Consider the following 17,916-nt stretch of genomic DNA (forward strand, 5'->3'; position numbering starts at 1 on the left):
CAATTACAATTTAAGGATTTCACAGAGACTCTTACCGAGAAAAACGATATCAACAGAGAATTAACTAGATAAATCAGACCTTAAAACATCAAGTAAAGTAGAAAATCCTTGACAATCATTTATGTTGTATTTTAGGTACATTCATATAAATGCATTGAGAAGGTATAGGCCCCTGTATACCTTGGAGGTTGATTGCTTCTGTCTCCAGATATTTCATTTTAAATGATACACTCGTATTAAAGACCTCTCCATCTCAGACTCTCTGAACGCTGAATTTCAGGCCCAGTACAACTCTATGCTGGTGCATCAGTCAAAATCAGGCCAAATCTGCCAAATAATGATAACATGAGCCACAAACAGGAAAACTAAATTAGCAAAGAACAACACTAGTCACAAGCTTGCTCTCACCACACTGACTGAAAGATATTTTGTGAGATACCTGCTAAGCAACACTACAAACTGAAACCTCGAACATGACGATCAGACTGAAAACCTTTGACAGTCTCAAAAACACAAGAACATCACTAGCTTCAACAAAAGCACTACAATGGAACTTGTATTTTAAGGTATTCCTATTATTTTGTCCATTGTATATTTGTGTGTCTGTATGCATGCACATATTCTCGAGAAACGTGGAGATACAACGTGTGATTGTGCGTTCTGGAAGATATGCAGGGGCCTTGAGTAATCTACTTTCTACATTTCTTGTTCCAACCTATCCTGTCTCTCTTCAGTGTGTGTTCTTGACAAGGCTACACTATTAATGGCACTACATTAAGGTTGTGTAGTAGGATGTAGGTTTATCTACTATAGAAATAGAATAACCTGTCTTCTCTAGTGAGGTCAAAAGTCAAGGAGGAGAAAGGACAGGACAAGGAAAATTACTGATCCATAGCCCTACTAAAAAATACGAGAGAGCAAAAGTGACAGATTGAGAGAAAGGAAAAAGAGAGAGAGGGAGATGGATGGATGGGAAGATACCAAATAGTGGAATAATGGAAATAAAAAGGAAAGGAAAGGTTGTAGGTGATGGCAAGAGATACAGAAAATGAAGTAAGCTGCGAGAGAAAGAGAGGGATAGAGAAAGATAGATGGAGAGAGGGAGGGATAGACCTTGGCCTACATCCAAACAAAGCCTTAGTGAGAAGCCATTCTTTCCTTGCCCTCCCATTTCCATATCAGAGGACTGTTTGATGTCAATGGGGGAGCACATAGACGCCCACCAACACCACCACCCTCTTCTCCATGCCTTTAATAGCAAACACTGCACATGCAATATTCTGTAAGTGCATGCAAATCAAGGACCATTTGATTTCATTTGAATTCTGAGATGGTCAGAGATAAAGTAATAGAGAATGAGGAAGGGAGAGAGAAAGGAGAGAGCGGCATAGAGGACGAGAAATCAAAAAGAATAAAAAATGTTAAATTCATGCATTGGTGGGGTTCTATTTTACATATGGCACACTGTATGAATGTGTTTACTTCACATTATGGCCCAAGGGGGGGGGGGGGCTAATCCATGGCACGCACCTCTGGACTGCCACTGTTACATTAGAAAAACAAATCATTTAGAACAGTGCTGGAGACAAATGGTGCAGGGGAGGGGCGTGTACTTGTGTGTAAGACTGTACGTTGTCAGCAGCCATAAGGAGATGACACAGTCTGAATGCTCCCAGCATCCTCTGTAGCTTAGCTAAGATAGCATTGACGCTCAGTGGTTTGTTATCTTACCTCTTCAGGCTGCCATGATATGTCTTTTTTTAAGTGTATCTCTGAACATTTGCATGAGTGTGTTTCTATAGTTGTGTCTGCACATTCTTTGCTTACACAGTATACGATATATATGTATTCAGTGTGTGTATATATATATGTGTGTGTGTGTGTGTGTGTGTGTGTGTGTGTGTGTGTGTGTGTGTGTGTGTGTGTGTGTGTGTGTGTGTGTGTGTGTGTGTGTGTACTGGATATATATCACTGCTGTATGTGTGCTGAGCCTGCCATGTTCACTCTCTTGTACCGCTAATCCTCGCCACTCCTAATTTGCTGTGTTGAACTGTGCGGATGTGGAGCTGCTGAGTATGACTGCAAACAGCTTGTCGAGCTGTGCAGATACAACGCTGCGGCATCATTTATGCATGGGAGAAGACCAGGCTTTTTACATGCACACCACTAATTTGCTATACTGGCAGGTTTTTATAATAACTGGGGGTTTGGTCTAACTCAAAGATGAATAACAGGGTGAGCCTAGGATGTAATCGCTAACCACTTTTGAACAACTCTGTTCCGTCTCCTGCTCCTATTTCTAAAACAACATCCCTCTGCAGAAACCCTTGTTGATCCAGGTTTAAGACATGGTCAACTCAACACATCCATGTGGCTCAAAGCCAGATGCTATTTACTTTATTCTTGTATACATTTGCTTCTATTTTGACTTAGTGTTGATTTTACTGGTTAGATCCACTAAAATTATTACATCTAGTTTTTGAGGGAGATTTAGCCCGAGATAAAAAGCTAGGCAGACCTATTTTGAATGACATGTGGCCAGTATTGAGGCAAAAAATAACAATGTACATGAGAAGAAAACAATTAAAACCTTAAGTTTACCAAGATCCTTCATTATAATATTACCACAAATGACAGCTTTTGTTCCTCACCTCACCTCAAGATTTAATGTGTAAAAGATATTAGGAAAACGTAAGATTAAACCCAGAGAAGTTATGCTCAGTACTACATACATACATACAACACATGCTGGAACTTTATGACCATTAATCATTGCTTCAGTCTTAACAACTTCCCTTTCAGTCTAGGCAAATGACAACACAGGCCACTGTGATTAAAGGGGGTTGCAGGAGGCCATATATTAGTTGGTTTTTGGTTTCAGTAAGGAATGGATGATTCAGATTGAGTCAGTGTCCAGGTAGTCAAAATCCTGTAATAACAACAAACCACAGACATCCTGCCACCATCGCTTCATTTATAAATGGCCATGTCTGCAGTTTTGACACCAAATGTCTGTGATGGTGTTGGAGTAACTATTAGTTCCCTTTATAAGAAATAATAAAGAACACTTTTTTGGTTTATCTGATAAACCAAGACCATCTGTCCATTCTTTTCTGAGTCTGCGTCCTTTATGGCTCTTGTGGTTGACTGTTACTTGAAGTATTTCATGACCACATGAACAAATCAACTGCACTTCCAGCAGTCTGGACAAAAGTGTTTGTGTGTTTGTTTGCTTTTGTGGAGACTTCCTTACCTTGATCATACGTGAGAGGTCCCCTGCATCTGCCAGCTCCAGGACAATGTTCAGCTCATTGTCCTCAATAAAAGACGCATGGTACTTTATCACATTGGGGTGGTTCAATTGCTGTGGGAGAAAAAAAAAAAGACATGTCATGGAAAGAAAACACAAAACAGATTACATGTTGGTGACACTTGTCACACTAAAAGCTTCCATGGTCACAGTACCTAATCCAGCTGTAAAAATCATTCCTTGTAGAAACTACAGACAGAAGCATATTCACGCAACTAGTTACAGAATTTATATCAAAACAACCTTATCAGCTGATAAATAACAGAGGTTCATGTAATGAGCTGTGCAATCCACTGTACTTTCACCACCAATTAAAACAAAACAGTTGAATATTTGGAATCCATATTTGGTAAGTGTGGACCTAATGAGACGGTTTTGTCCTCCAGTGTGACAAAGCTGGGTGACATGTCACAACAACCCCTCTGTCTGTGATGACAACAACCCATGTGTGAGACACACACACGCCTGACAGGCTGACATGGCTGGCAGTAAGAAAAACAAGCATCCCAGGCTCATCTCTGGCTGAGATTCCTTCCTGTTGGTTGGTCAATAAGGCACGAGCAGCATTCCCTGTAGTAAACAAAAAGTCTCTATCCATCCAAAGCAAGAAGAGAAAAGAGGGAGGGAGGCAGGGAGGTGCAATGAAAGGAAAGAAACAAATGACACAGTGACACAGACAAGCAAAATAAATGATGGAGACAGGGCGGGGTGAAGAGGTGGGAAAAGAGAACAAAGGTAAGGAAGAAAAAAGAACAGGAGAGGGATAAGGTGAGCAGTGTTAGAAAAAGGTGGAGGGAAAAGGGAGAGATGGTGATATGTGGAGAGCTGGAGACATGGAGCTGTGTGGCGTGGCAATGTTGAGGAAGGGGGGGGTGATGCGAGCAGACGGAGCAGTGTGACACGCGTCCTCCACTCGGCTCCGCTCTGCTTTCTCTGCTGTGATTAAAGAAATGTTCATGCTCCGGATGATGCCGAGAAGAGGGGAAAGGAGAGCACAGTACAGTACACTACGCAACACTACACTCTCCACTCCATCTCTGCATCCCTCCACAGTCCCCTTTCTCATTCGTTCTCTCTTTCCCTTCCTCATGTCTCCATCTTTCCTTCTCCCTCCCTTGTCCTCTCTTGCCAGATGTATTTTTGGCTCAGAGTGGCAGTTCTGCACGGCTCCACACTGTAGCACAGCCAGGGAGTGATGACAAGTCCCCCCCCTACACCCGCCCCAACCCACTCCTCTTCCACAAATTGAACCTCAGGCGGAGGATACAGAGAAATAAAGAGATATGTTCACATGCAGATGTTTATATAAATGATGGATGGGAGCTTACTGCAATACAACAATCATTCATTGGGAAATAGAGTCTTGCATGATTATGTAATTACACACCAGCGTGTGTAATTACTTAATCATGCAAGTGATATATTTGCTGAGCTGATGATGTGTTTCAAAGAAGAACAAGATACTGACTAATGTAATCTGATGGTGCAAAATTAACCATGATAATAAATTTGGTTAAAGTGTATTTATAAAAGGAAATTACATGCTCATAGGAATGCAACTGGTAGGAATATGAACAACAATAGTTAAAAAAGAAATCTGAATTGTGAAGACAGCAAAGAAAGATGCAAGTAAGTAAAAGCAGCTCGATCATCACCAGCAGAAATGTATGTAAGTGCCTTTTGTTACACAACATATCGATATTTTTCACTGAAAATTAGTACATATGTATTCTGGGTTGTTCGTCCATTAGAAAATAAACTAAGTATGTACTAAACTGGCAAAAGAAACATGTTGCTCATAAAGAGACCTAAAAATGTATCAGGTAAATGAAGGTGGCTGCTGCAAGTTCTCCATCTTGTCAGTTAACTGCTGGTGTAATCTAATCAGACGCATAACCCAGACATGCATGCACACACAAACACACGCACACACATTTTTTACAGAAACACATAACGCAGAGAAGCAAACACACAGACATCATTACAGCTTTCACTGCTGATTAGGACAGATCATTAGTCTTCAGAATACAATCCAGGCTCAATAGTAACCACAAGCGAGAGAAAATACACAGCTGTGGGATTTCAAGAATGGTGAAACTAGCAGACTGGCAGGGAGCAGGCTATTTCTGCAACCAACATTCCTATCAGCGAAGATTTAGACAAAAGGACAGAGTGAGAACTGAGATTCTCAAGTTGAAATCATCATGCCAGAACAGGAAAATACAGATGAATGAGCAGACATAAACACAGACAGACAGACAAACAAACAAATAGGCAGACTGTTGAAAGGCCATGACTGAGTGTGTGAGTGTGTGTGAGTGTGTGTGTGTGTGTGTGTGTGATCACGAGCCAGTATGTGTGTCATTCCAGTCGGTCCATGCCAGTGTGCTTCTCATTATTCTGATTTGGCTGTGTCTCCTGTTGGCCTGTCTAGTGGGGGATAAGGCAGAAGGACTGTCTCTCTCTCACACTCAGCCCTTTATTATCAGGCTGGCTGGGCAGTGCAGGGCCGGGCATAACTTCCATGTTCACTAGCAATCAGCTTACAGGATGAAAAGAAAGGAACAAAAAGCTCTGACATACCAGGAGCGGGAAAGGAGGAGGGATGGATGGAACGACATAGCAACTGGGTGAATAAGCTATAGAAGGAAGAGATAGGAACAAGCAGGAGGGAAAGGACACAGAGAAAAGCTATGGAGGAAGAGGATCCATATAATAAGAGAGAAATAAAGGAAATTTGGGAGATGCATAAAGGAAATGATAGCCGTAGTCACCTGGCAGGGTGTGACATTTAACCCAGCCCTGACCTCCCCCCTTAGGAAGTAAGAGATACATATCCAGGCGAACCCTGCTATCTCATGCAGTCACGTCAATGATTACTCAGATTACAGCTCTCTACAGGGTCTTGCCTACATCTGAGTATCGTTGTCTTTGATTGGCCCAAAGAGCCCCAGGAGCTTCACTGATGTGTTTGAAACGAACTAATTGGTTTTGTTTTCTTTCCCTAATGTGTACGTGTGAGTGTGCTTACGTGCACAAACTGCCTGCAGTACACACACATGCGCAGAAAGGCTTCATATACGAAAGGAAACACTACCAGGAGTGCATGAATGCGCACTTGATACACACAATCAAACCACAACCACACACAACTTTAACATGCATCTAGGATCCTGCGGGGTGGGGGGGGGGGGGATATTGAAGCTGTCATTAGTTTGTTCATTAGCATTTGAGAGCAACCCAGCCGACATATGTTTATGATAGTTTGAAACCACTTCATTGGGGGGAAAAAAGGTAAAGCAAGAATGAGGAAAGGGAGGAGGTAAAACATCAAGACACATGAGGGAGATTGTTAAATTTTCCTGCTGATGCACTGTTGCCCGGCTCTAAACATTACAAAAAGATAAAAAAAACAACAATAGTTTTGGCATTAAAAAAAAAAAAAGAGTCAATGTGTGCCTGGAGGGATGTAACACTGGTGCACCCTTGTGCGCACACACACAAGCTCAGAGACATAAGGAGACAGTAATACACATGTACTGTACAGTCACTCACACACACACATACTCATTCATATTCTCACTTGTGTGCACAAATACTCAAACACCCCTCTGCATTCATAACCATGCAAGGAAGCGCACACACACACGCATGCATGCGCCCACACACAAACACACAAATCCAAGCCGTCTGGTGCAGATCAATTGTTTTCCTGTGGTGGAAGGTCTCAGCTGAGGCACCTTAAGAGAACACAGCACAGCACATGACGCCGTCTCCCTCTTCTCTGGTTCTTTACCTTAAGGAGATCTATCTCTTTGATGCAATCTTGCCGAGCTTTGGCATCCATCAAGTCGAATATCTATCAAGAGATCAAAAGGGGGGAGAGAGAGAGAAAGAGAGAGAGAGAGGACAGAGGGGTGTTATGACATATTCAAGAGTGGTAAGATGGAGAGATGGAGAGAAAATAGGAAAAAAACACTAAACAGAAAACATGGTTGCTGTTATCTAGAGGGTGGCGTTGGAGTGACTACAGGTGTTTCACATCTAAGTAACACACACACATCCTTGTGTAAGGTGTGTGAGTGTGAGCATGTGTCTGTGTGTGTGTGTGTGTGTGTGTGTGTGTGTGTTTGTGTGAGAGGTAAGTGTTATACAGAGCACCATATCCTCCTGGTGGTGTGTGTATGTGTACAAGTCAGTAAATATTGTATGTGTGCACATTCACCAAGAGAACTGAGTCATATTATATGGGTAAATAAGCCAACACAGTTATACTGCATCACCACAAAAAAATATACATAAAAAATATATAAATAAATAACATGCATGTTTAAGTGGTAACGGTTCATCACTGTCAGATTGTGTATTCACCAATTGTTTAATTTAAGACAAACAAAAATAAGAAAATACCAGTGTGTGGCTTTATAACCTTCCACTACAGTAGAATGAGGTGAATTCCCAGTGTTAAATTGCGCATTAATGTGAATATATTTGGCTGTTTGTGTAGACCTTCTGACAGACTGATAACACATCTGGGGTGGCCCATTCATGAGGACAACAAAAAAGCATTAATATAGATAAAAAAGGCTGTTAGAGACTAGAATAGTTCAACATTTCACTCTGGCTGAATATATTGGCTATCAGTGATACATACTACTGTGTCTTACCTGGACTTTCTTCAGGGCCACTGACGTGTTGTCTAACAGGTACCTCGCCCGGTACACCTCACTGAACTGGCCGCGTCCAATCTTCTTCTCAATCTGGAAGTTTGCCAGCGAGTTATGGCCCATATCTGGTTGCAAGGGTTTCTGTAAGACAAAAACCAACTCTATTAACATTTGTGCACAGAAGCTATTGTTCATACAGCATACGCACGCGCATAATACAAGGGAGGAAAAAAAATCTAATAATAATAACAATAATAATAATAATAATAATAATAATTATACACACACAAAAATAAACGAATAAAAACAAATGATTTACAGACATTTTGGAATAACTATGTATTTACTATTAAACTGCAACCATCTCCACATTAATGAAAGAGGAAAGGATGTGGGTGAAACTGCGGTGAGGCCCCAGTTTCTGTAGTTTGTTTTGCTGAGAGGCTGCCCTAGGCTGCTGATGATTTGACTGGCATTAGGCTGATATGTCACTCTGTGAGAGGTCTTGAGGAATGTGCACACGCTTAACTGCAGCACCGCATCACCTCACTAAAGCCTATAGGTGGAAGAAAGTCCTTATTTTCTGTTATTTACATAGCTACCCAAAGAGCTCCTAGAGGACTGGAACTGCAAAGGTTTTTCCTTATCATTTTAAAAGTGTGAGTAGCAAGTCAACATTGCACCTAACTTTTTACAGGCAGCAGGACAGCACTATGCAGTATTTTAGGAAGTGGCTGCCATGCTGGTACCAGACATTAACTTCTGATCCGGTATGTCGACTGATACAATTTTGTAATCATACCTTACATCCGCTAAGCATGCAAATAATTCACCCTCGGCTTCATGGGTGCTGTTTTGTGGCTAAAACATCTCTGACCTCCCTGAAGTAGCAGTGAAAAAAATATTTATTTCCCTACGGGGATGGATAAAATATCCTATTACATAAATGCGGACACTTTATGATTCCATCTGACTTGGTTTTTAAGTTCAAAAGGAATCTATAGTCCTCTTCCGTCCTTTGTCTGCCAAGTTATATCACTGACAGTGTGGCACTGGGTCACAGATTACAGGACTCCTCTCCTCGCCACACGATTGGCTGCGCAGGCTGAGACACTCACCTTCCACAATAAAAAAACACTCACAAATAAACCAAAATGAGCCCCTTGGATATGATGTGTGAAAAAAAGCACAGAGCAGGCTGCTTGACCTTTAGAGCCTTTTGGTAAACTTGTACAAGGCGTCGGCGGGAGCAAACAGAAGGTGACAGATATCAGAATGCCACATGTCACCAGCGCTTCTGCCAATGTGGCGGTGGGAGCAGCTTAGGGGCAAGCAGCTTAGGACAGAGGGAACGAAGACGAAGAGGGGGAGAAGGTCAAAAATGAATCTCCTAACACACACAAGACGGGAGTGTCATCACACTCATGGTAACTCTGTCAAACTGCTTCACTTGCCTTTTGCAGTTTGACGAAGTTACCATGACCACAGACCGGAGGCTTTACAGGATTCCCTCAACTGCCTAGTCACTACAAAGGAAGATAACTAGATTTTAATTCAGTGAAAAATTATTAAACCCAACCAAAATAAAAAAAACCTACAATATTCCATTTACAAAGATATAAAACCAAGAAAACCATCAAATGCTTACATTTGAGATGTTGGAACCAGCATTTGAATAATTAAACACATTGTTTTAGCATTAGTGGTCAACTAAAAGATCATGCTATAATGTATTTAATACAGCCTTGATACAGCCTTTATGTTTAATGTTGACAACAATGAAGAGGAGTGCTGTCATCACTCATCAATTGATCCATGCTGACAATACTATCCCATACACTGAAAGAAGTCTAGCGAAGTTTAATCCATACATTTATTAACAAATACAAAGACACTCACATAGACAGGAAGGGGTGGGGGCCATTTCATTGTTCTTTAAAGTCGACAGCCAAAGGAAGAGGCGTGAGCCAATTAGATGCCCTGTCCAATTAACACTTAACACCGTTGAGGTGTGTGCATTTTTCAGCGTGACACAACCATCATCCCGACCTGTCTGAGACTCACTTTGACAGAGAGCATGACACACTGCTCCACAACCCATTGTTCAACATTACGGCAGCTATGAAAAAACTGCTCTCCTAATAGCTACCACGGAGTGCTTTGACAATAATAACATATTGTTCCACAAACTTATAAAGATGAGAGGTAAAATGTAAATATCTACCAGGTGCGCCACATTAAAAGTGTGGCCATATTGTGCGATGACTTGTCATAATAGTGACAGAAGCATTTGTACAAGGATGCAGGATGGACAGTTCGAGGTGTATATATGAGAGGGAGAGAGAGAGGGAGAGAGAGAAAGAGAGAGAGATAGAGAGGGAGATAGAGAGGGAGAGAACAAGAGGGCATTGCTTTCATTCGCTGCGTGGTAGCTTGACAAATGTTAGCATGAGCCTCTAAAGCGCTGTGACAACCGCCTGCTGAGAGCACAGTCTTGCTAATGTGTCCTGGCATGCCAGCCCCGTAATCACACATTTACATATGCAATGACCTACATTTGCATGTCAGATCGCACACTGTCCGGCATGATTAACAGTGGGCACCTCCCCATGTGGAGTCGCCCTGGGTGGCAGCAGAGGCCGTGCGAGGGCGGAAGAGAGGGCTGGAGGGAGGGCGGCTTTTTTGGCAGCCAAGGGGCCGGGCTGCCAGGCAGGATTATGTCAGCCAGCGGCCCCGGCATTAGACACTTCATTAGAGCTAATCTGTTTAGCAGTGGGCAGTGTATGTAAACTTCACAGGCCATTTGCGGCACCTCTTCGCCCCCTGGCCTGGCCTTCAAAGGGCAGCCAGGCCAAAGCTGACTGACAGGCCGTCTCATCTGCCGCACACGGGTGTCACACAATCAGGAGCTCCCAGCTGAATCTCAAGGCCCCGACACACACGCACACGCACACGCACACACACACACACACACACACACACACACACACACACACACACACACACACACACACACACACACGGAAGTCACAGAGGAACGACCCTGAATGACGCAGGGGTCAGTGTGAACAAAACTGTGAGGAGGGGGATATACAGAGCACCGCTTGTCAGAAACTAAAATTGACTGTATATGTATGTTTGATTGACAAATATAATGGTAGAGCCCAAAGATGAAGGGTTGCCAGTGGACCTTTGAAAAGAACAGGTCTTGTTACCTGAATAGGTAAAGCATGGCACAAATGCTGCCAAGTATACATGACTGATTCTTCTTGGCTTGAAAATAAATCCATCACAAACTTCTGATATCAATGTTAAGGAAAAAACTATAAAAGCAAATTCTCTAAGATGCATCGATATGAGGTCAATTGTGTCATCAATGTAAGAATTGATCACGTACTCCAGGCCTATAGTATAAATAAAGGCTGAGACAGAGAAACATTTGTAAGGCCCATTGATTATTCATCTCTTTCAAAATCTTCATAACACAGACTTTCTTCATCTTTTCTTGACTTAAATTTCTGTGCTGTACCATGTGGTGTGCTTACTCTTTTCACTCACGTCATTCTGGTTGGTGATGGGGACAAGCTGCAGGGGATGGAGATTAAGTGGCAGCCATGCAAGGTATTATGGGTAACGTCTGTGAGGGACAGCGTGTCTTGGGTATAAAGGTGACATACAACCGCCATGGGCAACTCACTAGCAGTAGGATTGAAAAAGAGAGAGAGAAGAGGAGAGCGAGAGACAGAGGGAGAGCAGACAGACAGCTCATCGGAGGAAGTGTGATTCGGGCTGCCCAATAATGACACCATTGCCAAACACAACTGACAAGACACATGGAGAGTGGAAGAGGGAATGCGGAAGACAGTGAGAGGGAGAGAGAGTGAGAGGGGGGAGAAGACAAGCAGCAGAGGGGAGAGGGTGTGATGTGACAGCCCAGCAGTGCCAACGGCTGCCACAGAAAGGCCAGCGGCGGCAGAGAGGTGCTGTCTCCCATGGAGAGAGACAGAGGGGGATGCAGAAACACACAGAGAGAGAGAGAGAGAGAGAGAGAGAGAGAGAGAGAGAGAGAGAGAGAGAGAGAGAGAGAGAGAGAGAGAGAGAGAGAGAGAGAGAGAGAGAGAGAGAGAGAGAGAGAGAGATCCACACTAAGCCAGCTGAATTCAAGAACGCATATCTCCATTTTGGCACACTGAACCAACATTTTAGACTGAACTGTCTCCAGAGTGACGACTGTGGTCGTGCATTTTGGTATGGATGGCGATAATTAGATTAGAGAAAACGAGTAAAAAATGATAACACATGCAAAAATGCATACAAATGCAATACAAGGGTCGTCCCAGGCCAGGCACAAACAAGGGACAATGTAGTTCATGTGCCTTAACCCATGGTCCACCAGAGTGACCCATGATCACTCATTTTAAATCTTAATATAGCTGATCATACAATACAGGTGTTGTCATTACCTGTATTCATGTTGATTTGGTCAGACAAGTTTGGAATCACTAAGTAGTGACCAACATTCAGTGCAGTACCCTAGAAAGTACTGTTCACCTTGTTAACAGTTAGCATTTATGACCTGCAGACTTCTACTTGTTGAGTTGCTGGGCAACAAAAAATAAAAATTATATACAAATCAATTGTAACCTAGCTAAATAACTGCACTGCATGTTTCATACTGCTAACCAGATGTTGGCTGTGATGAACAGTTTTATTGCTTGCTGACCAAAACAGGACGGAGAAGAAGAGATTTTGTCATTTGTTTTGTTTACTTACTGTTCAAGAATTTAAGTATGGATGGGGATCACCGCAAAAATGGATTACTGTGGAGGGATACAAGGAGAGACAGAGACAGAAACAGGCAGGAAGGGGGGCCCACTCCCACCCTCACCAGTCACCTGCCCCCTTGAGCACGGCACCATGCAATATTCATCTTCAGCCAGTGAGCCAGCCAGGCAGTCAAACCGGCAGGATTCACCCCAAAGGTGCTTCTCGTTCTTCTCCTCTCAATCTGCTCCACAACTGCACCGCCTAGTCTCGGCGCTTACAGACAGATCCGTGTCTGTCAAACTCTGCAGTGACTATCAAAATCTGATCTGAGGGGGCCTCCTCAACAACCCTCCCACTCACTCAAAGAGCAAATGCGCCATTAAAAATGCACATCTTACCAGCTCATCTCGTTTACCTAATGCATATGCATCATACCTCCGGGACCAAGAGAAATGATATTGCAAGAGATACAGAATATCCTTCATCAGATATACAATTCAGATTTCTTCAGGAGGAGGCTGGTGGGTTTTTTTCCCCTGTGCTACCATGCAGACTGAACCTTGGGAAAGTGTGAAACAGATTCAGGACTTGTTGAAAGACACCCATCTGGATGCTGATTAGACAGCCATCTACATACTCTAACTGTCTCTCTCCATCTCTAACTTAATGTGAAATCAGTTCAGCCGTGCTCTTTGAGAGTAAAAAACAATGACGCAACATAGAAAGTTCACTGTGCTACCAGTAACTTAAGCACAAAAAGTGGGCCTGGAATTAACACCGATGTAAACTGCTAGAAATAGATTGAAAAACAGAGAGAGAAATCATTAAGCCTGAACAATAACACATAATCAGCTGTTGGGAGATCAGTGCTTGTGTGTGTATATGCGTGGGGGGGGTGTTGCCTAAGTGAAATTAATCATTAGAGCTTTTATCTGACTTTCTTCTGTGTGCAACCCAATTTATCCTTAATTTTGCAATTACACATCTTAGAATAAATTAACCCCCTTGGTAATTCCAGTGTTAATGTTGCAGTGCCCTGGCATACACAAGAAAAACAACAACTGAGAGTGCAGGCCTATTTTTAGTGTTGTTTATTTCTATAAAAAAAAAAAAAAAAAAAATCCACATTTACTCTAGGGCATATGGATGATCCTCTTTGTTTAAAGTCTATTCAATAGTTATAGAGGCAAAAACATCCTTCTGGAAAGAAATCAATGGGCCTGATGTTGGAGGGCGGTATTAAAATCCAACAATGACCAGATCTGCACAGAGCAAACCTGAGTTGTATCGAACCAAGAGAGGCATGCAGGGAGGCCAGGCTCTGCCAACCTCCAGAGCTCTGATCAATAGTAACAACTCAACATTCATCCACTGCTGTCTATCTCTCACACAGGCTACAGTGGACTGCAGGATGCTCAGACTGCAAGCACAACTTGACTGATGCAAAGGGAAAAAGAGTAATAAGGAATATTTACAGTTGAGAATGTGAAGGAGCTGGTACTATGGTAGGTACTATGCTTGCAATGAATCGAGGAAAGGATTATAGCATCATAAATGATTTAATACTTCTCCCTTGTCAATGAATCTACAGGGAAACAATTAGTAATGCCACAATCCTTATTAAATTTTATAAAATCACTCAGTACATAATAAGATAAAATGTGACATGACTGAAATAGAAACTGGCAGCAAGAGGGGTGGACCATATGGATGACATCTTTTATGATGGTGTTTGTAATTTTATATAAAACCAGGTACATTTTGAAAAAATTACTGAGAAACAGTTTATAGATAAATTGCCTGTTTTCATTCCTGTAAGGGTCACTGGAACTGATAATAATAATAATAATAATTATCATCATTATTATCCCGCCATATAGCAGACCTGCTTATTGTTTTGCCACATTGGTCACAATGGCCTAAATAAAAAAGAGATTTAAAAAAGCAAACACTACCTGAAAATAAATAGTATGACAAAATATCTGGTAGCTGACAATTTTCATCATCTCCCTTTATGTGTCCTTATGTGTCTTCAGAAACCTTAGTTGGCAGCTTGGCTTGTGTTCATGTGTGTGTCTGTGTGTGGAGTCTACCTGGGGTTGAAAGACTGGCACGGCTGCTTGCTGTCCTTGTGGCTGCGTGTCCATATCCATGGTGTTAGGAGCTTGATCCTTTGCACCTCTGAGAATCAAACAAACAAAAATAGAACTTCTGCTTAGTCGACTCAGGGTCGACAATCAGACAGAACACTGCGCAATCATTTCCTTTAAAAAATACCACTGAACTCTACAATAACATTTCACAACAAAAAATAATAATCTCAATCAACTGTTCTCTGTTGTTCAGCACCAAACTATTGCGTGCTTGTTGCTGCCAGAGTGTCTTGTTTCCCCAGAACAGGATCCCACGTCATGCCTGTGGATTTGACACTCTTTGTCTGGGTCCTTCTCAAGTTGCAGCAAGGCAAAGTTACAGCACGCAGCAATATCTGAACAAAGCAGAGATAATGCCACTCTGTGGTTCCTTGGCATTCCTCCAAGGAACCTTTCATGGGAATTACAGGTTTAAGCAGTTCCACTTTATTTCCTGATTTCTGAGAAAATATAGGTCACACCGAGTGTGTTGGGTATGGGTGTATGCCATGATTCTGTATAATTGCATGTTCTGGCTTGTAGCCTAGAAGCAAGCTAATTGCATAAGATATTCCGCCACCAGTTGCTTGGCTTATCACCGCACTTAAAACAGACAGTGCCATAATATGAAATGTTACCTGAATTAATAATTTACACAAATCTTTGAAAAAAAAGTATGATGCAAAAATTATATTCACACATGCAATTAGCTTATGATTCCAGAGTCTCAACTCATGTATGTGGGAAGAAGTCAGATTTTGACAGATGCTCTAGGATCACTTGCAGTGCACACTGTAATGCACATAATATGGTTACATAGTCGGACAATTAACACCAATTTACTAAGAATTTACACGGGATACAATGAATGCATAACAGCATCCATGTGTCATCCACAGGTAAACACATATGTGAGGTGAGGTGTTGTCAACATACAAAATTAAGCTAAGAAAAGGTGTGCACACATATTTGCTGTAATGTTTGAGTGTGTGCACATGGGGACACACACACACGGACACACACACGAACACACACACGGACACACACACACACACACGGACACACACACATTCTAGAGTAGGGATTTAGGATTCTACCACTATCTGTTGTCTGTCTGCAATGTCTTACATTATATATATATATATATATATATATATATATGAATACAAACACAAATGTACGTGCATTAAAGTTCCACACAAAGGGAAATCTTGCATGTTTTTCCACTAGAGTGAAGGCCAGCTATCTGCAGATCTGTCAGTTTGTCATTTGTGTATTACTAACTGTCTGTCTATCTCCGTCGCCTCAAACCTCCCCGGCCAATTAAAAATCCCCTGGTACAATGGAGAGGAGAATGGCATCGAGGAACTGTCTCTCTGCTGATGTCGTCAGTCCAATTTATTAAAGGCTAATGATACTAATTAGACATCTGCCAAATACATACATATATATGCCGTAAATGCATGTGTGTGTGTTGGGGGGCATATGTATGTATGAATGAATGAATGAATGAATGAATGAATGAATGAATGAATGTATGTATGTATGTGTATGTAAGAAGGCATATATATTGTATGTGTGCGGGTGAGCAGGCACGCACACAACCAATACTGTGGTTGTTTATTTTACATTTTATAGTTCGGCTTTTTTTCCGGAGGTTCGCTGGCCTTCATGTGAGCTTTGAAGATCATGAAAATAAGTGTTTGCACAACACTTTTTCTCTCCTGGGAATGCATTGACTATACTGGGAATATTATCTTCTGAAATTTACATTAAAAGCTTGTTTCAAACAAGTTAAATCAATTCAAACGTAAAAAAAATAATAAGGAATTAAAAGCACCACCGCTAGAGGCAAAAAAGGCAAATTACAAAAACACTGTTAAATGTCCAATCCTGAATCTTTTGGTTCTCATATTTAACTTAACATATAAACACAAACAATGGTTCCAGTCCACCAAAATAAAAGATCAGCATAACATTTTAAACACAATCACATTAATGAGTTTATTTGTTAAGTTAACAAAAGGTTTTACCGGTCAAATATTTATCTCAGTCTATTTATTTTCATATGTTAGCTGAGTGGTTTAAGGTTGGCACTAAGGGGGAAAAAATCTGTTTTCCTCATTAACATGTAGATCTATTCAATGTACTTTACAATGTGATTCAATCACATATTCTATAGGGGAAACATGTGATCTCAAAGTGAAACTTGCATTATGAGTTGTTTTTGAATTAGTATGTTCACAAGATTGACTACCACAAACAGACAGCACCATTAGAATACACTACACTGACCCAGATACTGTGTACCATGGTGACCGGAAAATTATTAACAGGGAAAAAATAAATCTTGTGTATTGTGGAAGTTTGTTATTATGTTATTAAATTGTATTGATCGTGCAAATTGTTAAAAACTGTTATATATCAAATATATATCCTGATAATCAAATTTAAAAAATGTTTCTCCAGTCAACAACTTCATTAGCACGAATTATGCTCATCATAACAGCAGCCCCAACAATAGGTATGTACTTAAGTCTCTAATATTTGTAATTTGGCTTCAAGCCCTATTAAAATAATCTGGAAACATCCTGGATATGCATGGGGACTTTAACACCAGGTGAAAATTGGGTCTATTTGACAGAAGCTGGTTGGATGGCTGACTAGCTGGTTGTCGTGGCATTTTGATTTCAGTGTCATAGGGGACTTTACAAGTCAAGCACTCAGGCGGCCTTCCTGCCTCTCGTAGTGATTCTTTGCACTTCAGCCTTGTGTTTTGTTAGATTGGGGCTGGCACCCATACTCTTCTCCCTAACCCTCTTGTGTTTCTGACTATATACGTGTCAAAATAACCAGGGGGCATCTGAGCTCCCTGACGTTCTTTCGCCTCCCACGTCCCACGTTAACGAGATCAATTAAGACTGCCATGTTAGATTAACACACACCAAGAAACAGCACAATTAACAGAGTAAACTCAATCAAATGAGGCAAGGTCACACTCTGGGGATCCCATTCACACACAGTTCAAGTAATGTGCAAC

At 41.6% G+C, this 17,916-nt stretch overlaps 1 protein-coding gene across 3 annotated transcripts in view; it reads right to left on the minus strand.

Annotated features, from left to right (window-relative positions):
• The window catches only part of nek7 (NIMA-related kinase 7), a 57,796-nt gene that overhangs the window by 22,999 nt on the left and 16,881 nt on the right, over positions 1 to 17,916 (minus strand). For 2 of the 3 annotated variants that reach the window (XM_051375698.1, XM_051375699.1), the window contains exons 2-5: positions 14,838 to 14,925; positions 7,978 to 8,118; positions 7,107 to 7,169; positions 3,254 to 3,364 (exon numbers count right to left, since the gene is read on the minus strand). In XM_051375698.1, the coding sequence (XP_051231658.1) occupies positions 3,254 to 3,364; positions 7,107 to 7,169; positions 7,978 to 8,118; positions 14,838 to 14,897 (375 nt within the window). In that variant the 5' untranslated portion in view covers positions 14,898 to 14,925. The remainder of the gene's footprint in view (positions 1 to 3,253; positions 3,365 to 7,106; positions 7,170 to 7,977; positions 8,119 to 14,837; positions 14,926 to 17,916) is intronic. The other variant, XM_051375700.1, reaches the window with a different exon arrangement.

Source organism: Dicentrarchus labrax, unplaced genomic scaffold (assembly GCF_905237075.1).
Source record: "Dicentrarchus labrax unplaced genomic scaffold, dlabrax2021, whole genome shotgun sequence".
NCBI classification, from domain to species: Eukaryota; Metazoa; Chordata; class Actinopteri; family Moronidae; genus Dicentrarchus; species Dicentrarchus labrax.